This window comes from Microplitis mediator, chromosome 6 (genome assembly GCF_029852145.1).
Source record: "Microplitis mediator isolate UGA2020A chromosome 6, iyMicMedi2.1, whole genome shotgun sequence".
In the NCBI taxonomy this organism is placed as follows: domain Eukaryota; kingdom Metazoa; phylum Arthropoda; class Insecta; order Hymenoptera; family Braconidae; genus Microplitis; species Microplitis mediator.
Window position 1 is genome coordinate 22,864,646 of NC_079974.1, and position 25,686 is coordinate 22,890,331.

At 32.3% G+C, this 25,686-nt stretch overlaps 2 protein-coding genes across 3 annotated transcripts; both read left to right on the forward strand.

The window, feature by feature from the left end:
- Nucleotides 1-7,290: 7,290 nt before the first annotated feature.
- LOC130670112 (uncharacterized) lies at nucleotides 7,291-14,088 on the forward strand. Of its 2 annotated transcripts, none has more exons than XR_008990311.1 (3): nucleotides 7,291-7,511; nucleotides 7,576-7,641; nucleotides 14,032-14,088. XR_008990311.1 is itself a non-coding variant. In XM_057473316.1 (3 exons), the coding sequence occupies exons 1-3, from the start codon at nucleotides 7,428-7,430 to the stop codon at nucleotides 11,965-11,967; spliced, it is 246 nt and encodes an 81-aa protein (XP_057329299.1). In that variant the 5' UTR covers nucleotides 7,291-7,427; the 3' UTR covers nucleotides 11,968-12,039. The 2 variants fall into 2 exon arrangements, 1 of the variants encoding a protein (XP_057329299.1); XM_057473316.1 differs by lacking the exon at nucleotides 14,032-14,088 and adding an exon at nucleotides 11,872-12,039.
- LOC130670111 (rho GTPase-activating protein gacF-like) lies at nucleotides 8,849-11,822 on the forward strand. The gene has a single exon (XM_057473315.1). It carries the CDS (start codon nucleotides 9,272-9,274, stop codon nucleotides 11,708-11,710), a length of 2,439 nt encoding a protein of 812 aa, XP_057329298.1. The 5' UTR covers nucleotides 8,849-9,271; the 3' UTR covers nucleotides 11,711-11,822.
- Nucleotides 14,089-25,686: the final 11,598 nt, after the last annotated feature.

Sequence of the window (25,686 nt, forward strand, 5' to 3'; positions counted from 1 at the left end):
ACATTTGCGTTTGTTTTTACAACTTACAGATTTTAGTTGTTTACTGCATGCCGGATTTTTTATCTCCTCATTTCGGGTTGGATCAGTCCTCTGCTCCATACAGTCCGGTTATGTGTGGATGTGTGTTGGATAGAGAGAAATAGACAGAGATAGAGATGGAGATGGAGATGGAGGATAGAGAGAGTATTTGGGGAAGTCAGTCCAGTGTGTGCTTTGTCGCGATCCTAATTTATGAGCAGGATCGCGTGCGCTTTTACGACTTTCCAATGGGGTAACTTATTCTCTTTTTCACTCTCTTCTTCTTTATACTTTGCGAGCTGGTTTTTCTTCTTTGTGATATCTGTCTAGTTTGTAGTTGGAAAATATCTCAAGCTTTTATTTTTATTTAAAATATAAACGCTTATAAAACACGCCTGATATTTGTCTATTTATTTTAAGAATTTATTTAAAAAAAAAAAAAAAATTCTTATTTATGTAAATAATGAAATTTATGAAATATTATGTCGGGGATGGAATGATAAAAAAATAGAGCCAATTAGAACTCTGGGTATTGTGACTTTATATTGACATCCTTGATTTTATTTTTTCGTTATTTATATTTATGTTTTTTTTTTTTTTTTTTTAGCTAGTTAACCTCTGAAAATATTTAATTTAAACCGACTCAGTCTGACGTAAAATTGAATGGATCATGTTCGTTATATAGGAAAATAAAAAGGAAAGAAAAAAAATGAGTGAAGATGCGACGGCCGGAGATTTGATGGAATTGGAAATGGGCATTCGTTTATAAATATATTTTTCTTAGGGGTGTTAAATTTTCTGTGAGATTCGATTCGTCGAGCCTTGGGGCCAAGATTTCCGTTCCGGAATCACCAAACGTTTATGGCCACAAATTTCGATCGCGTATGATTTTTATCAAAGTTTTTTTTCGGTTGCCACCCAGTGATATGGGCGAGCAGCTCGGAATTCGCGTAACTATTGGATCAATCACTTGAGCAAACTACTTTTTTTTATTCTAATGATTTTTCAAATTAAAAATATTATTTCCATTACTTTTTGGCACAATAGTTTAAGTGTTAATTTGATCGAGAGTGATCAAAATTGTCTTGTGAAAAAAAGTTTTTTGACTATAATGACCAAAAATTAAAATTTGATCATTATAGTCATTTTTTTTTTTGTAAAGTTTATTCCTTGTTTCGATTTCTATATAATTTTTCTCTTTTTGTGTTGAGTTATTCCCAACAGGAGCAAAGTTACGGGCCACTCTTCATAGGAAGGCATGGAAAGTGTCATCCTCATTTATCTTCATTTATCCTCATATGGGTCTAATCTCAAAAATAAATTTTTCTTAGGACTTTTTATGATTTCTCCTACTAGAGGACATCATAATGAACAAAAAACGTTTGTATTGTGATGAGTTATTCCCAACAGGAGCAAAGTTACGGGCTTCTCTTCATGGGAAGGCATGGAAAGTGTCATCCTCATTTATCTTCATTTATCCTCATATGGGTCTAAACTCAAAAATAAAATTTTTCTCAGGACTTTTTTGGGTGTTTCCTACTCGAGGACATCATAACGAACAAAAAACGTTTATATTGTGATGAGTTATTCCCAACAGGAGCAAAATTACGGGCCACTCTTCATAGGAAGGCATGGAAAGTGTCATCCTCATTTATCTTCATTTATCCTCATATGGGTCTAATCTCAAAAATAAAATTTTTCTCAGTACTTTTTTGGGTGTTCCCTACTAGAGGACATCATAATGAACAAAAAACGTTTATATTGTGATGAGTTATTCCCAACAGGAGCAAAATTACAGGCCACTCTTAATAAAAAAGCATAGAAAGTGCCATCCTCATTTATCATCATTTATCCTCATTTATCCTCACATGGGTCTAAACTCAAAAATAAATTTTTTCTCAGTACTTTTTTGTGTGTTTCCTACTAGAGGACATCATAATGAACAAAAAACGTTTATATTGTGATGAGTTATTCCCAACAGGAGCAAAATTACGAGCCACTCTTCATAGGAAAGCATGAGACGTGTCATCCTCATTTTTCTTCATTTATCCTCATATGGGTCTAATCTCAAAAATAAAATTTTTCTTAGGACTTTTTTGGGTGTTCCCTACTCGAGGACATCATAACGAACAAAAAACGTCTATATTGTGATGGGTTATTCCCAACAGGAGCAAAATAACAGGCCCTTCTACACAGAAGGACATAGAGAGAGGCATCTTCCCCCATTCTCACCCACCTTGGTTCATCCTCATGTGGGTCTGATCTCGAAAATAAAATTTTTCTTAGGGCTTTTTTGGGTTTTCCCTACTCGAGGACATCATAATGAACAAAAAACGTTTGTATTGTGATGAGTTATTCTCAACAGGAGCAAAATTACGGGCCACTCTTCATAGGAAATCATGAACAGCCTCATCTCCACCTAATCCTCATATGAATCTGAACTCAAAAAATAAATATTTCCTAGGACCTATTGGTCTTTTTCCTACTAGAGGACATCATAATGATCAAAAAATGTTTATATTGTCTAGAGTTATCCCCACCAGAAAAAAAGTTACAGCCACTTTTCATAAAAATACATAGACAGTGTCACCCTCATCCATCCTCATATGGGTCATGAGTAAAAAAAAATTTTTGGACCTTTTCAGGTTTCATATATTAGCGCTAATTATTTTTGTATGCCTCCAAACTCTCCGACTACTAAATTTGCTTTTGACAATAGTAGTTATTTGGAAAATTTAAAGAATTTACGCATCGACGCCTTACAACTCGGCTAAGATTACGTGGGCTACATAATATTTTAGTCGAAAAGAGACCAGTGTAAGTAAGAGAGTCGAGTTAAATTTATAGCGTCTTTGCGCGGTGAACTCTGGAGTGAGAAAAAGTATATATATATATATATATACATATACATACATATAAAATAAAGTAAGAGTATGAGGGTAGTACAGTAAAGGCCACCAGCACCCTCAGACTCAATGTTTTCTGCAGAGAAAGTCGGAAGTCGAGTCGAAACCCTGGCCACGACTAGCCGCCTCCCATACGTCTTCCTAACAGACCGAACAAATTTTGTCATACTTTTATACCGACTAAAATCATTATAAAATCGAATATTAAAATCACCGTTCGCCGAAAGTAGATGACGTAAGCAGACACTATTTTCCAATAGCTGGCTTATTTATGTGCGATAATTTATCTCCCAGAAGTTCGCCAGCTCTAATTCGTAGATGGGAGTTTGGACAATTGGAGTTCGGTATCGGGTAGATTTAGTTGGACGAGCTGGTGGTCCCTCCATTTTCCGAATGGACTTCTGACCCCGCATCCCTCGAGCTCGGGCACGGGGATGCTTTTTATTAGACTCCATCGAGATCACCCGGATATATGTCTGTGTACATATATATCTATATATCTCGGGCTCGGATAGAATGTGTGGAGGGCTCCGGCCGTGTCTTTGTGTGGGTAAAAGAGCGATGAGAATAGATCAACCGGATGGTAAAGAGTAGTAGTAGCCATGTTAGGACTAGACAGACAACCCCATTCGCTAAATTAACTGTGTTACCGGATTTCTCGTATTTTTTACTTTTTTATTTAACGAAAAAAGCTTTCTACGATTTCTATACCGGCCATTTTATAAGGGATTCGCGTTTCATGAGACTTTTTATTGCTCATGAAGAATGTTTTCCTTTTATTTTAGATAAAACGCTGATTCATGCTCCGAATTTCGATGACATCTAATAAAAATTGGAAAATTTCGGTTTTACCTACTCGACTATTTTCCAATCTATTTTTTTTTAATCGAAAATTATAATTTACAATTTTACTTATCAAAGATTTCCGTAAATTTCATTTTTTAAAAATCTAAAACTCCAAAAATTGAAATTGTGACGGAATCGAAATTTGTGGAAAATTCACTCTGGAAAATAATTTCAATTTTTACATTTCGCTTTGATTTAAAAATTTATTGCTCATGAATTTTCAAGATCTTCTTTTCAAACTGGAAAAATAAAATGAACAGAAGATTCTAAATTTCAAAAAAAGATTTTGAAAAATTTTCGATAAAATTTTCACTCCTGAATTTTCATAATTTCCATTTGAAAAAAAATTTTATCATAAATTAGCTATGAAATTTTTTTATAATGGAGTAATTTTCAAAATTTTCTTTTTAAACTGAAAAAATAAAATGAACAGAAAAATCCAAATTTCAAAACAGGATTTTAAAAAATTATTCATAAAATTTTCACTTCTGAATTTTCATAATTTCCATTCGAAAAAAAATTTTATCATAAATTAGCTATGAAATTTTTGTATAATGGAGTAATTTTTCAAAATTTTCTTTTTAAACTGAAAAAATAAAATGAACAGAAAATTCCCAATTTCAAAATAGGATTTTAAAAAATTATTCATAAAATTTTCATAATTTCCATTCGAAAAAAAATTTTATCATAAATTAGCTATGAAATTTTTTTATAATGGAGTAAATTTTCAAAATTTTCTTTTTAAACTGAAAAAATAAAATGAACAGAAAAATCCAAATTTCAAAACAGGATTTTAAAAAATTATTCATAAAATTTTCACTTCTGAATTTTCATAATTTCCATTCGAAAAAATTTTTTATCACAAATGAGCTATGAAATTTTTTTATAATGGAGTAATTTTTCAAAAATTAATTTTCTTGAGAGCAAATAATTTTAAATTATAATTTTCTCAAACTTTCCACGAAAAATTGCGAAACAATAGTTGATAAAAGTTCGTAGTAATGTTCGAAAATCAAACAATGGCAACACGAAACAATTGATTTTATTGTCGTCGGCGAATAAACGATTAAGTTTTGGTAAATAGCAGAAGGGTTTTGAGCCGATCTCAATACGTAAAACGCGTACGACAAAATGTCAGCATCTTAAAAGAACCGTATGCAGGATAGATGATGGACGGATGAAAGAAGTGGCCAATATGGGCCGGTTCCGGCGTCTCATGTGACATGCACATCACAAACTTGCTGGCTTTGTTTTCCTGCCCTTTGATTGAACACGCGGTTTCTTTGTCCCGCTTCGCCCCATATCTTCCGCAGCCTCGTACAGCCAACAATCCGCCTCTCGCTTTCTTTATATCAAAAGCTTATATTATTTCTTTTTTATTTTTTTTAACTCAAGAGATAAAAATTCCGTTTAAATGAGAAAACCGCTAACTTTTTCCATCTTTATTGCAGCTTTTGCTGGCGTCTGCTAACAGGTGTCTCGTTAATTGGTTCAAGAAGCCGAGATAAAAAGTGACAAAAACTCTTTACATAAAATTTATGAAAATCACTAAAATACAAAAGGAAAATCAGAAATTTTCCGGGAAAAATAACTTTTGAACTAGAAGACCGGGACCTTTAACATGATCTACTTTATTGAGGTCAAGCATCATAGATTTTGAAAAGATGGACCAGTTTCCACCTGATCTAGAGCACGCGTTAGGGTCCAGATTTCCGTATCATCACTGGTGTGCTGAAATGTAAACGAAAACCTGTTGGCTCGCGTGCCGAGGTCCGAGTTCACTGTCGACTGAATAGTCTTGTTTACTGTGAATAAGAGGAGATACCAGTAAGACTGGTCCACAATGGGATGCTGAATACTCTCCGACGGTAATAGTCTCTATTCAGAATGACCGGTGTCCAGTTCGGACACCAGTTCTCTATGATATCCATTATTGTCGTTATTCACCGCAAAATCATCACGGTTAACCCTTTTTGACTTGTATCTTGCTCGGGTGAGTGATCACCCCTCATTTCTGAATCTGAATAATGTGAAATGCCAGCAGTCGCCATAATTATCTCTCTTATTATACTATCTCTATAAATTCTCCCCCTTTATTTAACATTAATATTGTTAATAAGCCATTTCATCTTGTTATAATGATCAAATATTTAAATTTTATCATTATAATGAACTTTTTACTTTTTTCATTATTTTAACTCCGAAATTTTTTATTTAAACAAATATTCAAAAATCGAGGTATTCATTTATTACCAAAAGCTGTTATAAATAATTTTATTTGATTATAATGATCAAAATTATAAATTTGGTCATTATAGTCAATTTTTGACATTCTTCACTCTAATAATTTTTGTAAAATTGTTCTATATAAAATATTCATGACTAAGTCATTTATCAAAATTTGTAATATAAGTAGTTTTATTTGATTATAATGATCAAAATTAAAAATTTGGTCATTATAGTCAAATTTTGACATTTATATCTCCAATAATTTTTGTAAAATTAATCTATATAAAATATTCATGACTAAATCATTGATCAAAATTTGTAATATAAGTAATTTTATTTGATTATAATGATCAAAAATAAAAATTTGGTCATTATAGTCAATTTTTGACATTTTTCACTCCAATAATTGATGTTCAATTGTTCTATATAAAATATTCATGACTAAATCATTGATCAAAATTTTTAATAGGTAATTTTATTTGATTATAATGATCAAAATTAAAAATTTGGTCATTATAGTTAAATTTTGACATTTTTCACGCCAATAATTTTTGTAAAATTAACCTATATAAAATATTCATGACTATGATCATTTATCAAAAGTTGTAATTAGTAATTTTATTTGATTATAATGATCAAAATTATAAATTTGGTCATTATAGTCAAATTTTGACATTTTTCACTACAATAATTTTTGTAAAATTAACCTATATAAAATATTCATGACTATGATCATTTATCAAAAGTTGTAATAAGTAATTTTATTTGATTATAATGATCAAAAATAAAAATTTGGTCATTATAGTTAATTTTTGACATTTTTCACTCCAATAATTTTTGTTCAATTGTTCTATATAAAATATTCATGACTAAATCATTGATCAAAATTTGTAATAGGTAATTTTATTTGATTATAATGATCAAAATTAAAAATTTGGTCATTATAGTTAAATTTTGACATTTTTCACTCCAATAAATTGCGTAAAATTAATATATAGAAAATATTTATGACTATGATCATGTATGAAAATTATATCTATTTCAAACATAATGATCAAAAATTTAAATTTGATCATTATAATCAATTTTTGATATTTCTCGTATATTTCAATTCATCTACTATTTGAATTAAAATATCAATGAATATTGGACATCAAGATCGTTCTTAATTATTAAGCTTTAGTCGATATCAACGAAAACTGTTTAATTATTATTCGAATCAATTCATTATATATAGGTTTAAATATATATATTGGCCATTCATGTATCCAAGCAACGAAACTGTATCACAACACTCCGACCCCACATCAATAAACATATTTTTGTACTAGCATACAGGTCTCACACGCAGTAAATATAATTAACAATCAAATAAATATAGAAATTTTGAATTTGAAAATTTTTATTGAGTGCCAAGAATTTCTGTAAATGTCACTAATGGATTCAAGCGGATTATCAAAAGACGACCAAGACAAACTAATAAAAATTCAAGAACTTACTGTTATCTTAAAGGTATTTATTAAAAACAAAAAAAATCAAAATTTTGATTTTGAAACTATAACTCAATTTTGTACAGGAAACGGACAAAAATTTGACAGCTTGTGAAGATATCCTTAAAACTTACATTGAAAATCGATTGAGGGTATGTAGAATAACACAACAAAATTCACGTTTGCACATAAATATTTATTGCCTCCACAATTCAAAATAAATTAGTGCACAATTTTTTCGTTTTACTTAAATTAATTATCGAGTTATCTTTGGTAGTTGTAAACAAAAGTATGCAGTATAAATAATTCCACTTTTACTCGTACTCCATTACGACACACCGAGGGTAGTTTCAGTCAGAGGGTTGATACTTTTCTCTACCGCTTTTATTACCCGCCGCGCCGAAGGGTTTCATTTTTTCCAACCATGAGCGCGCGACTTTACCATCCGTGGCGTCGTCATTCGAACGCATTATCCACTAAAAAACTCAATTGATACGACACAGATCGAGACCGAAATCCACAGACATTACCGTAAGTCAGACAGCTGGTTTTCAAATTTCGTGAGGTAAAATATCATCGAAATTATGTCCAGCTGATGCTATTTTATGGAAATTCGAATAAAAAATTTAGAAAGTTTTTTTTTAGTTATTCGTCTCAAAATTAGCGAGACGAAAATTTTGACCTAATTTCGATATCGGCTTTGGAATCGGAATTTTGAACCGGGGACTGTTGGACAAAATTTCGACTAGATCTATAGATCTATAGATCCCTTTATTTATGATCTATAGATCATTTTATACATTAAAATTCCACTTAGATTCATTACGAATAATTAATTTTCTTTATTTCGATGATTTTCTAAACTAAGGGAAGAGACCCAGTACCCGATCAGGGAATCAGTACTCAATCACTCATATATTTGTATATCTATATGTGCTAAATTTTACTAAATATAGATATACAAATACAAGCAGCGATCGAGTACTAGTTCCCTGATCGAGTACTAGGTCTTAGCTTCCAGACGAAATTTTCTACTTTCTCATCACATCAATAAATATAAAAGTAATTAACTACATTATTAACAAATATATTACTCTCGACACCACATCATAAATCTTCATCGATGTAGAAACCGAAATCCCTTTCACTTACCGAATCCTAGACCAATAGACCGCGATATCGCTTTTAAGTAATTCCGTGTTTTGTATCAGAAATCGAAAGTCTCTCTAATTTTTTTTATTTTATAACAGACGATCGTCATATGGAAAATATTTCTAGGAATAAAAAATTAATATTATCATGATTCTACTCATGCTCGATAATTTGGTTTAATGATACCCAATTACGTTAAAGTTATGACTTGTCCTTACAGAAAATAATTAATTATGGAATACTCGTGTATTTACTCGAATGCATTACAATCACAGGCGTTCCATGTCACTGAGTATAAAATATAAAAAATTCAGCATGACTTTTTTTTTTTCTAATAGTAATAAATGTCCAAGTTGAGTATTTCTCGCATGGGTTGACACCAAATCAATGGGTCTGTTGGAGTTGTAATGACAATGCAAGTGAAATTTTCATAACGTTTCTTTCCGGCGTTATGCAAAAAAAGTATTGAATCGTTTTATTCTTTGTAACATTTCAGGTAAGCGGCTTTAGTTGGCATTTAGTAGTCGCGCTAAGACATTCTGTCTACTGAAGGATTCGATTAATGAAAAGTGATTAATTTTTTATAAAAAAAAAAGTCATGTGTTATCAATAGATTCAATATCAGGAAAAATGCAATCGCGTATTTTGTATATTTTTAGTGGCGTGTGTTTGTTTTACTGCAAAGTGCACGGTGTCGATCAAAATTCAACGGAAGTTAACAAAGAAACGTTACTTAGTCTCGAGTTTCCGGGAAAAGAAAATGACACTGAGTTGGTAGAAATTGACTTCGAGGATAATGGCCGCGATAAGAGAGCTCTGGGTATTTTTTTGCAAGGCCTAGTCCAGGCGTTGGGTTACAATACGACGCCGATACAAATTGCGTCATTGCCAAATTCTGGAGGAATGCAATTCGGCCCAATTACGCTGGATTTGGGAAACGATCCGCGGGTTGTCAATTCGGGAGCGGGTTCTGCGCCGACTGGGTCGGTCGCAACGACTCCGAGACAAAGGGAAACTTTGCGGTTTACTGGGGTAGTGAATTTCGGAAACAATACGAATATTTCTGACCATTTGAGACAGTATGAGAGAATATTCCATGGCAGACCTACAGCAGCTCCATCTGTTCCACCTGTTTTGAGTCCTACGGTAGCTCCGTCAGCACCTCCGACACCTCCAGTGTCACCGGCATCTCCAATACCGTTGCTTCAACCATTTTTCGTACCGATTCCTATTCCCTTGGCGGAAAATCTGAGGTATCCGAAACCACTGATTTCTGTTGTGACGACTCCATTTCCAGCTGTGAGCAATAATGCTGGCAGTGATGGACCAGTTCGTTCTGATTTGGATGAAAGAGCTCCTGGGCCAAGGCCTAGACCTGGACTCGAACCAAAACCTAGACCTAGACCTGAACCTGGACCTGGATCTGGAGCTGAACCTGGGCCTCGACCAAGACCTGAATTTGTACTTAGACCTAAGCCTGCTAGTCTAGATCAAAGTGACGAGCGTGGAAATGATCAGGATGAACGATCTAATTCTGAAGAGAGTAAGGAACAAAAAGACGAAAACTATCAGGAAAATGAATATGAAGAAAACGATGACGAAAATGAAACCAATGAAGGTTCCGATAGAAATCGAGGAATCGAAAATGAACGACATGAAGAAATAATGGCTAAGCTGAAGGAATCCTTGGGTAGCCCTGAAGAATACGTTTCGAAAATGATTCCGAAATACTCGGAAGGGTTCGGACTGAAACTACCGATTGAAATAAAACCTTTCCGCGGGCAATTGATGAACAGCTACGGCCAGAGCTTAGAACACGATGGTAGAATAGACGATAATGTCGCCGATTTCTTTGCAAAGTTTAGAAACCCTAAGACGGGAGTCTTTGAGCCGCTGAAAATTGATGATTCTGAAGATCAGAAGGGAAAGTTTGAAGACAATGGGAGTGAGTCAGTGGAAAAACTTCCACAGAAATATCTAAATAAGCAGCACAAGTTCGAGTACGATATGAAAAATGAAGACAGAGATGAGGAGATACAGAATGTTGCCAATGAAGATCTGACAGATGCCGAAGAGTCTGATGACGAGGATGAGGAAGATTACGATGATCAGGAAGAGGAGGTCGAGGATGAGGAAGACTTACCTGCAGAAAAGATTAGAAATTCCGACAATAAAGATGCGTCCGCCGAATCCCAGCCGAACGGACAAAATGGCCCTCGGTACAACGAAAGGCTGCAAAATCCCCCTGGAAACAACGCAAGGCTTCAGAACATGCCTTACGTGGAACAGCCGTTCAATTTCGCGAATTACAATCCCTACTACAAACCAGTGCAATACTTCTATCCACCAGATTCTCTTGAAAGAACTGCGCAGCGCATTTCGTCATATCAAAACCTAGATAATTTTGCAACCGTGAATCAAGGATACCCACCAAGTGACGAATCTTTCGTCAGAGCCAACCCAGACTACGTTCCGCTTCCTAGAATCGCCAAGAGAATAGCGCCCAGGCAACAAAGCAGCGCGACTCATCAGCGTCATCGTGAAGAAAGGCCTTCTGCCCCAACTACGATGACTTCGACGACTTCTGCCAGAAATAACAGAAGACGTGAAGAACCTGTTGTTAAAACTACGTCTCAGTCAACCAGAAAATTGGAAGAAAAATTAACTGTCTCGCGAACGAGTACTCCAGGAAGACGGAGAGACAATTTGACCATGCCTTCATCTCCCGTTTCGACTTCAGCGACCCCTCGCAGAATGAATTTGACTTCAACTTCAACTTCAACTTCAACTTCAACTTCAACTTCAACTTCAACTCCTTTGTCAAACTCAATACCGCCGCGGGATCAAGACAGAAGAAAATCGCAAAACGAAAAACGAAGACCAGAAAATCGCGGGCGAATAGTTTATAAGACTAATGCTAATAGAAATTTTAGAACTGTAAATAATGATAATAATAATAATGATAATGATAAAAATAATGAAGATAGAGGTCAAGTTGCGACTACTGAAAGTATGAAAAGAAATATCGATTCTGCTCGATTGGTTCGCAGCCGATCGAGAAATAATTAAAAAATTTGTAAATTGTTGTAATAATTTTTTTGTTGGCTGTAATAAAAATAAATTTATATGTCTAATTTCCTTTCTTAATTAATGCATTTAAATTTATCCTGTTTGCTAATTTTTTTCATCTTTGTAAATTAATTAATTGCATAATTGATTATTTGTTGCAGGACAAAAAAGAAGAGAAACGACGTCACAGTAATTTGGAAAACAGGATGACTGAGATATTAGATAATTTAAAAAATCGATTGTTAATTGAACAGTAAATGGAATTAATAGAATTATACATTAGATAATAAAATAAATATTACTTCTGACAAAATTTATTTTTTTTTGTAGCTATTAATTAAAAATAGAATAGGCAATAGTTAAGAAAAAAAGACAGAATTTTGATTCTAATTTTAAATCATTAAAATTAGACTGAAAAAAAATTAATTAATTATAAAAGACGTCATAGAAAATTGGCGGCTATTAAAATTTTTGATATTCTTTGAAATTTCCTCGGGCTACGCAATTAAGAATGTAATTCTTAATAAAACTATTATATTTATCAAGTCTATAGGTAGTTCTACTGTCGAAATTCTTATGAACTAGTTTGTGGTTAATTGCCTTAATATTTATAGACCATAAAAAAAATGTATTTCGAGGTTACCTAGATGCACATTAATCCAAAATTTAATAAATATTTATTGCCCAACATTTTTTGTATTTGACGAATCACTGAATGAGGTGATCAATGCGTTACTATAAAGTGTCAGCGGATTGTCCGCAACTCACATTCTCTTAATTATTAGGTACCAGTTTTTAACTAAAAATTAAACCCGAAATTATTAATTGTTGAATTGAGTCACTGACATTTTTGTGTAACAAAAATAAAAACCATGGGTTTTAAATATTTAGCACTCATACTTTTTAGTGTTTCCGGTGAGTTTTTTTATTTTATTTTAATTAACTCAATAAATTTTTAATTTTATGAATTGAAATTTTTCAAAATATTATTCAATATATTGCTGCCCTTTTGCTAAGCGCGGCAATAGACAGCATTGAAAAATAATCAAATTTTCATAAAAGATAAGAGACCCAGTACTCGATCAGGGAACTAGTACTCGATCTCTGCACATATTTGTAAATCTATATTTAGTAAAATTTAGTAAATATAGATAAACAAATATATAAGCGATCGGGTACTGGGTCTCGTACCTTAAAGTTAACACTCTTATCAATATAATTTTGATCGTGCTCTCTTAAAATGAATCAGTGAAAAACATCACAAATCAGTGAAAATTCACTGCGAATCAGTCCCCAGGATATCACTGACTTAATCAGTGATATACTTGTGACTATTCGTGCAGTGAATATTCACTGATAAAACGCAAAAATTTAATTTCAGTAGCCCTAGCGAAGTTTCCCGAAGTATCAGTAGATACTGAAGAAATTCATTTAAGCGCAGGATCAAATTGCAGCGATAAGGCAGAATTATCCCCTGCTGCAGTCGAGAGTTTGAAGAATTCAATAATTAATGAGATTAAACGTAATCTTACCGATATTATTTCTAATGCTGTCAAGGACTCTTTCGAAAAATATTTAATGAGTGTTGTCTCGTCAATTGAATCGGAAAATTCCCTGATTTTTTCAAAACTAGGTCCTGTGATTCCTTCATATTACTCTACTCCAAGGAGTTATCAAAATTACACAGGATCAGTCAATGAGACCATTCCGCATTACTATCCTACAGAAAGTCAAAATTCTACAGAGCCATCAGCCCCTGATACCACTGCGCATTACCACCCTACAGAAAGTCAAAACTTTCCAGCGCTGATCATTAATCTCATTCCGGATGACTACTTTACAAGAAGTCAAAACTCTTCAGTGCCGATAAATGAGACCATTCCGCATTACTATCCTACTGAAAGTCAAAATTCTACAGAGCCATCAGCCCCTGATACCACTGCGCATTACTACCCTACAGAAAGTCAAAACTTTCCAGCGCTGATCATTGGTCTCATTCCGGATGACTACTTTACAAGAAGTCAAAACTCTTCAGTGCCAATCAACGAGACCATTCCGCATTACTATCCTACTGAAAGTCAAAATTCTACAGAGCCATCAGTCACTGAGACTACTCCGTCTTACTCTTCTCCAACAAATCAAAACTCTTCAGAGTCAGAGATTTGGGAAGCTCTAGATTCTTTTTTTTTGGGAATGGAAGAAGAACTTCTGAACTAAACGGCGAGGAAAATATAGTCAGAGTGAGTATACTATCGCTATTCTGGCTATCCGTTGAATACTTAACTTACTTAATTTATTGCAAAATTGATTTTTTGTTGCAGGACAAAAAAGAAGAAAAGCGACGTCACAGTAATTTGGAAATCAGGATGACTGAGATAGTCTACTATCTCAGATAGATAATTTAAAAAATCGATTGTTAATTGAACAGTAAATGTAATTAATAAAATTAGACATTAGATAATAAAATATTAATTATAAAATAATTATTATTTCTGACAAAATTTATTTATTTTTTTTGTTTCTATTAATTAAAAATAAAATAGGCAGTAGCTAAGAAAAAAAGACAGAATTTTTTTTGTAATTTTAAATAATAAAAATCATACGAAAAAAAAAATTGATCAAAAAATGAAACACTGAAAATCTGTCGGCAATAGAAATTTATAATATTTTTTAAAACTTCCTCCGGGTACGCAATTGAAAATGTAATTCTTAATGAAACTATTATATTTATCAGGTCTATACGTAGTTCCATTATCGAAATTTTTATGAATTATTTTGTGGTTAATTGCCTGAATATTTATAGACTATACACGGTAAAAAATCACCGGGGTAAGTCCAAGCGGTGTAGGTGTTAAAATTATCAGTGTTAAATGTACCCCCGAAAGCGGTGTGAAAATAACGCCGGCACCGGTGTAAATATTCTTTACCGGCGTTAAAATATTTTACTTTGTGAATATTTTTACTTACTCGATCACTACACTGTAAAAAGAGCGGTGTTAACAATGGACTTCTTTTAACTCCGCCCGGTGTTAAAATGAAATTACACCGGTGTAGGAGGAGTAATACACTGGTGTTAAAAATACCGGTGTTAAAGCGGGGTAACCGGAGTAAAATCGGAGTAATACCGGTGTAAAAGCGGGATAAATTGCGTCCGCTTGGAGCATTAACTTTAAAGATTATAAAACACAAAAAATGTTAGTTCTTTATGAAAATTAATAAAAAATATCATTTTCTAACAAGTATAGTGATCGAGTAAGTAAAAATATTCACAAAGTAAAATATTTTAACACCGGTAAAGAATATCTAAACCGGCGCCGGCGTTATTTTAACACCGGTCTAGAATATTTACACCGGTGACGGCGTTATTTTTACACCGCTTTCAGGGGTAAATTTAACACCGATAATTTTAACACCTACACCGCTTGGACTTACCCCGGTGATTTTTTACAGTGTATACTTGTTAATAAATGACATTTTTTATTAATTTTCATAAAGAACTGACATTTTTTGTGTTTTATAATCTTTAAAGTTAATACTCCAAGCCGACGTAATATACCCCGCTTTTACACCGACATTACTCCACTTTTACACCTGTTACCCCACTTTTACACCGGTTTTACTCCGCTTTTACACCGGTTACCCCGATTTAACACCGGTATTTTTAACACCGGTGTATTACTCCTCCTACTCCGGTGTAATTTCATTTTTACACCGGGCGGAGTTAAAACGAGTCCATTTTTAACACCGCTCTTTTTACAGTGTAGAAAAAATATATTTCAAGGTCATCTGGTGCGCATTAGTCCAAATTTCAATTAATATTTATGGCCCACCATTTTTTATATTTGATGACACAACGTATAGCCAATTTAGCTGTACGGATCCTCATGCTGGCAAAACAGATACTTATATCAACGAAACTACATACGCTTACACATGCTATTCGTCGTATTTTTGAATTAAATAAATAAATACTTATCCTAACCTTTATGCATATCTTTAATTTAATGATACTACGAACTATTCAATTAACATGTGAATATTCTTCAATAAGGTATACGATTAGTAATCTTAACGATGTGACACATTATCGTCTTTTTGGATAGTTACTTATCCTGCAGCTATGAATATATCACTAATTCAACCAGGGACGAACTTATAGCAGGCCAGTGCGTATTCACTAACTTGCGGTTAATTGTAGAGAGTACTCATCAATAATTATTTCTATCTTTGTAAATTAATTAATTGCACAATTGATTATTCGTTGCGGGACAAAAAAGAAGAAAAGCGACGAAACAGTACTAGGGAAATCAGGATGACTGAGATATTAGATAATCTAAAGAATCGATTGTTAATTGAACAGTAAATGGAAGTAATCAAATTAGACCTTTGACTATAAAGTATTAATTATGAACTAAATGATACTTCTGATAAAATTTATCTTTTTTGTAGCTATGTATTAGAAATAGAATAAGCAGTAGCTTAGAATAAAAGACAGAATTTTTTATCTAATTTTAAATCTTAAAAATTTGACTGAAAAAAATTAATTAACTATAAAAGACGTCATAGAAAAGTGTCGGCTATCAAAATTTGTGATATTCTTTGAAATTTCCTCCGGCTACGCAATTAAGAATGTATTTCTTGATAAAACTATTATATTTATCAATTCTGTACGTAGTTCCATTATCGAAATTTTGATGAATTATGTTGTGGTTAATTGCCTGAATATTTATAGACTATAGAATATTTAATTAAAATTTATTGCCCACCATTTCTTATATTTGATCAATCACTGAATGACGCGATCTATGCGTTACTGTAAAGTGTCAGCAGAATGTCCGGTACTCACATTCTCTTCATTATTAGGTACTAGTTTGTAACTAAAAATTAAACCTAAAATTCTTAATTGTTGAATAGAGTCACTGACATTTTTGTGTAACAAAATAAAAACCATGGGTTTTAAATATTTAGCACTCATACTTTTTAGTGTTTCCGGTGAGTTTTTTTATTTTATTTTAATTAACTCAATAAATTTTTGATTTTATGAATTGAAATTTTTCAATATATTATTCAATATATTGCTGCCCTTTTGCTAAGCACGGCAGTAGACAGCATTTAAAAATAATCAAAGTTTCATAAAAGATAAGAGACCCAGTACTCGATCAGGGAACTAGTATTCGATCTCTGCACATATTTGTATATCTATATTTAGTAAAATTTAGTAAATATAGATAAACAAATATATAAGCGATCGGGTACTGGGTCTCTTACCTTAAAATTAACACTCTTATCAATATAATTTTTATCGTGCTCTCTTAAAATGAATCAGTGAAAAACATCACAAATCAGTGAATATTCGCTGCGAATCAGTCCCATGTACATCACTGACTCAATCAGTGACATACTTATGACTATTCATGCAGTGACTATTCACTGATAAAACGCAAAAATTAAATTTCAGTATCCCTAGCAAAGTTTACCGAACTATCAGTAGTTACTGAAGAAATTCATTTATTGGAAAATGAGTCACTGGAATTAATTTGTAATGGTTCTAATCCCAAATTTATCTATCCCACGAATACGCTCCTGGAAGAGGTAAGTTTATAATAAACACTGACAATAATTATAATATCATCTGCATTTAAACTGTTGATTCCAATACCTCTCTAGCCAGAGTCTAGTCGAAACGAAGTATCGAAAACAATCGGTTTTTTTTAAAATTAATTAATAAATTTGAAATACGATTACTACAGTTCATGGTCAATAAGTACTCTAAAAAAGTGGGTGGTAACGTTTTAGAAAAACTATACTTGTCGATCTTAGTCTCATTCGAAATCGTCGTGTTTCATCCCTTACCATACAATATACCATTTACTTTAATTAGTATATTATATAAATATATAATTATCAATTAAAATAGATTCCTACATCATCAGTAGAGATAATAGAAGATCGTGAACGAGGGTCTGTATTACTCAGACGAAATAAAACAGTTTATGGTGACACGGGATGGTATGGATGCGTCGATTCTCACGATTTCCCTGGTAATTCATCAATAGATTATGAGAATATTACACCAGATAATTTTCATAAGTTTGACGCAAGATGGGCTAACATTTCCGTAAAATGGACTTATGTTTACGTCAAATGTAAGAATTTAAAACATCTTTTTAATTATTATCATTATTATTCTGCATACCTCGAATTTGAAGAACTTCTCTTAAAAATTCGTTTACTGTCACGTCCGTAAACGTGAGCCTTCGAGGTATGCACGTTTGGATATTCAAAAATTTTTTTTCACCAGAACTGTACCTAAAGTTCAAATTCCTGCCCTGTTTAGAGGGAAGAAAGTCTTTCTTTTCTGTTATAAAAAAAACAAATGGTAGAAAATAGTGCATGCGCCATTCTTCCCACAAACGGAGGCGAAAATTCATACTTTCAGGTACAAATCTGGTGAAAAACTGTATACACGCTTCGGAAAAAGGTACGACGTCAGAACCGATACGCGGGTTAACATGTCCTACTGTTCTCTCTTGTTGTGTAATCTACTATTTTTTTTTTTATTGATAGCAAGTCATCATTTTTTTGTTCAATCTTTGGAAATGGTAGAGACCATACATATTAGTAGAGGTGACGATATAGTACTCTCATGTCGCCCAACTTCACCAGATTACACTGTCGGATTATTTCAAGACGGACAAGTAATTAACGTCAAAAAAACGAATGATAATAATATTATTGTAATTGATGATAATTTTTTTTATTACGATAGAAAATTAATTTGAATTCTCGAGTATCGTTCGATCCCAGAAGAGGATTTTCACTGAGAAACGTTACGATTAAAGACTCAGGTTACTATCAATGTGGAATCGATAAATCATCTGAGGAAGTGACTTATTATCTTTACGTTAATCGAAGTATTTAAAATTGATATAAATATATTTATAGGAATATGAAATAAATTTTCTAAAAATTCTATTTTGGAATTAGGAACATTTCTCCAAACACCGGTAATAAGAGGAATCTCATGGGAGCGTTTGATTGTTGACAAAGAACTTACAATAAATTGTTCTATTGAAGATCCCAGAGATTTTCCATTTACACTGGAATGGAAGACACCCCAATCGGTAAATTCATTTTTATTTTTTACTTGTATAATTTAATATAAGACTCAATTCTGATAGTCATCAAAAAGAAAATTTAACACACCAACCGGAGTAATTTTAACAGAATTAATTCGCGTGCCAAATGCCAAAAGGGCGTATAATTTTTTTGTTTTTGGTGCCAATGGTTTTGCAAACATGTTCTAAGCCTAAAAATAAAAAAAAAATTTCCAAAGCCAAAAGGGCGTATATCTTTAGATACAAAGATACAAAGATCTGAAGATATACGCCTTTTTGGCGATAGTACGTCAAAAATTTTTTTTCTGCAGATCTTTACGTTCCGAGCGATTCCAAAAAGAATGACAAAAAAAATTTTTTTATACGCCCTTTTGGCATGGAACCCTATCTAACTGCTGTAATACGCCCTTTTGGCATTTGGCACGCGAATTGTTAAGGTGGGGGGGCGTAGAATTTTCCATAAATATTTTCTTAATAATAATTATATCAATAAAACTATAATCGATTACGAAAAAATTATATTTCCAGAACAAGATAGATTCCGGACATTTAATTAAGGAAGAAATTGGTGACGATTTATTTCGTTACATTAATAAATTAACAATTCAAAATTTTACCCATGATGAGGAGGGTACATATGAATGTATTCATAAAACTCATTCCGGATATAAATCAACGTCAAAAAATATAACACTAGCTGGTAAATCAATCAAATATGACACTGGAAAATTATTTTCACCTGTTAATTTCTTCTAATTTTTAATTTATTAGATGCTGAGCTTCATCTTAAAACTCAAAAATTAATCGACCTTAAAGGAAACAAAAAGAATTATACTAACGGTTATCTCATTCCTGTCTTTGTGGGATCAAATTACAGCGAAAAGGCAGAATTGTCCCCTGTTGCGGTCGAGAGTTTGAAGAATTCAATAATTAATGAGATTAAACGTAATCTCACCGATATTATTTCTAATGTTGTTAAGGACTCTTTCAATAAATATTTAATGAGTGTTTTCTCGTCAATTGAATCGGAAAATTCCCTGATTTTTTCAAAGCTAGGTCCTTTGATCCCTCCGTATTACTCTTCTCCAAGAAGTCATCAAAATTCCACAGGATCAATCACTGCGACCATTCCGCATGACTATCCTACAGACAGTCAAAATTCTTCAGTGCCGATCAATGAGACCATTCCGCATTACTATTTTACTGAAAGTCAAAATTCTACAGAGCCATCAGTCACTGAAACTACTCCGTCTTACTCTTCTCCAAAAAATCAAAACTCTTCAGAGTCAGAGATTTGGGAAGCTCTAGATTCTTTTTTTTTGGAAATGGAAGAAGAACTTCTGAACTAAACGGCGAGAAAAATATGGTCAGAGTGAGTATACCTATCGCTATTCTGGCTATACATTGAATACTTAACTTACTTAATTTATTGCAAAATTGATTTTTTGTTGCAGGACAAAAAAGAAGAAAAGCGACGTCACAGTAATTTGGAAATCAGGATGACTGAGATAGTCTACTATCTCAGATAGATAATTTAAAAAATCGATTGTTAATTGAACAGTAAATGTAATTAATAAAATTAGACATTAGATAATAAAATATTAATTATAAAATAATTATTATTTCTGACAAAATTTATTTATTTTTTTTGTTTCTATTAATTAGAAATGAAATAGGCAGTAGCTAAGAAAAAAAGACGGAATTTTTTTTTGTAATTTTAAATCGTAAAAATTAAACTGAAAAAAATTAATTAATTATAAAAGACGTCATAGTAAACTGTCGGCTATTGAAATTTGTATTTTTTAAAACTTGCTCCGGGTACGCAATTAAAAATGTAATTCCTAATAAAACTATTATATTTATCAATTCTACGTAGTCCCATTATCGAAATTCTTTGTGGTTAATTGCCTTTAAATTTATAGACTATACAAAAAATAAATTATGAGGTCACCTGAATACGCATTAATCCAAGATTTTATTATTATTTATTGGCCACCATTTTTTATATTTTGACGAATCACTGAGTGACGCGATGCAATGCGTTACTATAAAGTATCAGCGGAATATCCTTAACTCACATTCTCTTAATTATTACTTGGTACCAGCTTTTAACTAAAAATTATACCTGAAATTCTTGATTGTTGAATTAAGTCACTGATATATTTGTGTAAGAAAAATAAAAATCATGGGTTTTAAATATTTAGTACTCATACTTTTTAATGTTTGTGGTGAGTTTTTTTATTTTATTTAAATAAATTCGATAAATTTTAAGATTTTATAAATTTAAATTTTTCAATATATTTATATTGATAGTCCGTATACTGCCATGCTCAGGAAAAGGGCAGTAACTTCACTAACTGCTGATAGAAAAGCAGTAAGTGGACTTACTGCCCTTTTACTAAGCAAGACAGTAGACAGCATTTAAAAATAATCAAAGTTTCATAAAAGATAAGAGACCCAGTACTCGATCAGGGAACTAGTACTCGATCTCTGCACATATTTGTATATCTATATTTAGTAAAATTTAGTAAATATAGATAAACAAATATATAAGCGTTCGTGAACTAGTTCCCTGACCAGGTACTGGGTCTCTTACCTTAAAGTTAACACTCTTATCAATCATTTTTATCGTGGTCTCTTAAAATGAATCAGTAAAAAACACCACAGATTAGTGGATATTCGCTGCGAATCAGTCCCAAGTACATCACTGACTCAATCAGTGATACATTTGTGACTATTCATGCAGTGAATATTCACTGATAAAACGCAAAAATTAAATTTCAGTATCCCTAGCGAAGTTTCTCGAACTATCAGTAGATACTGAAGTAATTCATTCATTGGAAAATAAGTCACTGGAATTAATTTGTAATGGTTCTTATCCCAAATTTATTTATCCCACTAGTTCAGCAATGAGCCAAGTAAGTTAATAATAAACACTGACAAGTATTTTAATATCATTTGCATTTAAACTGTTAATTCCAATAACTCTTTAGCCAGAGTCAAGTCGAAACAAAGTATCGGAAACAATCGGTTTTGTTTTTTGAAAATTAATTAATAACTTTTAAATACAATTACTACAGTTCAAGTTCAATGAGTAAACTAAAAAAGTGGGTGGTAACGTTTTAGAATACCTATAAATTGTCTTGTTTCAACTGGCTTCCGGCATTTAAATTTTATTCATATGCTTATCAATCTTAGTCTGATTCAAATTCGTCTTGTTTCATCTCTTAGCATACAATATACCATTTACTTTAATTAGTACATTATATAAATATATAATTATCAATTAAAATAGATTCCTACATCACCAGTAGAGATAATAGAAGATCGTGAACGAGGGACTGTACTACTCAGACGAAATAAAACAGTTTATGGTGACACGGGATGGTATGGATGCGTCGATTCTTACGATTTTCCTAGTAATTCATCGATAGAATATGAGATTATTACACCAGATAATTTTCATAAGATTGACGCAAGATGGGCTAATATTTCCATAAAATGGATTTATATTTACGTCAAATGTAAGAATTTAAAAAATCTTTTTAATTATTATCATTATTATTCTGCATACCTCGAATTTGAAGAACTTCTCTTAAAAATTCGTTTACTGTCACGTCCGTAAACGTGAGCCTTCGAGGTATGCACGTTCGGATATTGAGAAGTTTTTTTCACCAGAACTGTACCTAAAGTTCAAATTCCTGCCCTGTTTAGAGGGAAGAAAGTCTTTCTTTTCTGTTATAAAAAAAACAAATGATAGAAAATAGCGCATGCGCCATTCTTCCCACAAACAGAGGCGAAAATTCATACTTTCAGATACAGATCTTGTGAAAAATTGTACACGGAGAAAGTATTCTTGTTTGGAATGCAATGGTGTCATAGTAGTGCCAGACCATGTTGTCCGCGTGTCGGAAATTGAAATAAACACATGCAGAAATCCTAATAACCATCATCGTAAAATCGACAACGATTATATCGCGAATTACTATAGTCATTGGAAATTTTAATATTGTCATAAGGATTTCTGCATGTGTTTATTTCCACACCCCACAAAGGAAGGTAGGTCAACTTGGGTAGATAATTATACACACGGGTTGGAATGTCCTAGTTTCCTACCTTGGTGTGTAATAGGGGAGGGGGGGGGCAAAAGGGGGTACCTAAGGAAATACTAAGTTTTCGAGGACTAAAATACGCTAAATCTTTTTGTTTTTAGTGATATTCGAGGTAAATAGACAAAATTTTTAGCTGCCGTTAAAAAATAAAATTTTTATTTTTGGCGGGCAAAACGGGGTACCCTTAAAAAAAGTTGAAAAAAAAAAATTTCTGAAAATTGATCACATTTTATTACTTGAATCTTTTATATGTAATATACATAAAGAAAAATTACATTTCACATCATTGGTGGACACGAAGGCAAAAAAAAAATTTTTTGTGGGGCAGAGAGGCCTCCCTCCAAAAAATGATATTTTTTTTTTTTAAATTGTTTTCATTATTAAGAATGTATTTCTTTCTCTTGACAACTATTTTTGGTTTTATAATACTCAAGAAAAATTTTTTTAAGTGTAATAAATCGTTTCCCCTCGATTAGCTTAATTACTAATTGCTATTTAATAAAAAAAAAACAATTCTGTATTTCTTATTTGTCATTATTTTGAACCCAAAAAACGTGTTTTTTGATTTTTTAGATTGCAGATTATTTTGCATTATTTAAAATATTTTATCAATAAAACAATAAAATATTATTTTCGAATATTTTTAGTGGCCAAATTTGCCCCAGCTATAACAAATCAGCCGAAAAATGGATTAATGTATTATATTTTATTTAATTTGACGATAAAAATATAAAAGAATCATTTTTTCAAAATTTTCGGCTGGTCCATTTTGCCCTAGGTGTTATGGGTAAGGCTAAAAATGCGGAATTATATCAAATTTTTTTTAATTTAACGACAAAAATTTGAAAGAATCATTTTTTCAGGATTTTCGGCTGGTCCATTTTGCCCCAGCTGTCATGCGTAGGGCTAAAAGTGCGCAAATATATCGGATTTGTTCTAATTAGACGAAAAAAAAAAATTTTTTTTTTTTCATCAAATTTTGAGGGTACCCCGTTTTGCCCACCCTACCCCGTTTTGCCCCCCTTCCCCTATACTCTAATTATTTTCCTTTTATTTGTAGCAAGTCAACAATATCTTATCAATTCTGGGGGACTAGATACCATACATGCTGAAACAGGTGACAATATAGTACTCCCATGTCGTCCAACTTCACCAGAGTACACTGTCGTATTACTGCGAGACGGACAAGTAATTAACGTCAAAAAAAAATTCTAATAATATTATTGTAACTGATGATAATTTTTTTTAATTAAAATAGAAAATTTATTTGAATTCTCGAGTATCGTTCGATCCCAGAAGAGGATTATCGATAAAAAACCTTATGATTAAAGACTCAGCTTACTATCAGTGTGTAATCAATGAATCATCCGAGGAAATGACTTATTATGTTCACGTTACTCGAAGTATTTACAATTGATATAGATATGTTTATGTGAATATGAAATAAATTTTCTAAAAATTCTATTTTTGAATTAGAAACAATCCCCCAAAGACCGGTACTAAGAGGATTCTCATGGGAGCGTTTGATTAATGATAAAGAACTTATAATAAATTGTTCTATTGAAACGTCCGGAGATATTGCATTTGTACTGAAATGGAAGATACCACAATCGGTAAATTCATTTTTATTTTTTACTCGTATGATTTAATATAAGACTAAATTTTGATAGTCATTAAAAAAAATTTAACAGGTCAACTGGAGTAATTTTCAGATAATTAATTTAGTCAGGAAGGGGGGGGGGGGAAGGGGCAAATTTTTTATAAATATTTTTTTGATAATAATTGTATCAATTTAATTATAATCGATTCCGATAAATTTATAGTTACAGAGCACGAGAGGTTCCGAACAATTAATGAAGGAAGTAATTAGTAGAAATATGATTCGTTACACTAATAAATTAACAATTCAAAATTTTACCCATGATAACGAAGGAATATATGAATGTCATCATACAACTGTTCACAGACATAACATAACGGCAATAAATATAACACTAGCTGGTAAATCAATTAAATATGACACTGGCAAATTATTTTCACTTGTTAATTCCTTCTTATATTTATTTTATTAGATGCTGAGCTTCATCTTAAAACTCGAAAATTACCTAGCCTTGAAAGGAACAAAAAAAATGATAATAACAGTTATCCCGTTCCTGTTTTTGCGAAATCAAATTGCAGTGATAAGGCAGAATTGTCCCCTGCTGCGGTCGAGAGTTTGAAGAATTCAATAATAAATGAGATTAAACGTAATCTTACCGATATTATTTCTAATGCTGTCAAGGACTCTTTCGAAAAATATTTGATGACTGTTTTCTCGTCACATAAATCAGAAAATTCCCTGATTTTTTCAAAGCTAGGTCCTGAGATCCCTCCGTATTACTCTTCTCCAAGGAGTTATCAAAATTCTACAGGATCAGTCACTGCGACCACTCCACATTACTATCCTACGAGAAGTCAAAATTCCACAGGATCAGTCACTGCGACCACTCCAGATTACTATCCTACGAAAAGGCGAAATTCCACAGGATCCATCACTGCGACCACTCCACATTACTATTCTACAAGTACTCAAAATTATACGGAGCCATCAGTCACTGAGACTACTCCGTCTTACTCTTCTCCAACAAATCAAAACTTTTCAGAGTCAGAGTTTAAGAAAGCTCTAGAATCCATTTTTTCAGGATGGGGAGAACTTCTGAATTAAACCGCGAGAAAAATATGGTCAGAGTGAGTATACGTTTCGCTA

Excerpts from the sequence above, each read along its gene's own strand:
- LOC130670112 (XM_057473316.1), top strand. The coding sequence starts at position 7,428 with ATGTCACTAATGGATTCAAGCGGATTATCAAAAGACGACCAAGACAAA. Across the intron at positions 7,512-7,575 it reads AACTTACTGTTATCTTAAAG|GAAACGGACAAAAATTTGAC; the intron begins GTATTTATTAAA and ends AATTTTGTACAG. Across the intron at positions 7,642-11,871 it reads ACATTGAAAATCGATTGAGG|GACAAAAAAGAAGAGAAACG; the intron begins GTATGTAGAATA and ends TATTTGTTGCAG.
- LOC130670111 (XM_057473315.1), top strand. The coding sequence starts at position 9,272 with ATGCAATCGCGTATTTTGTATATTTTTAGTGGCGTGTGTTTGTTTTAC.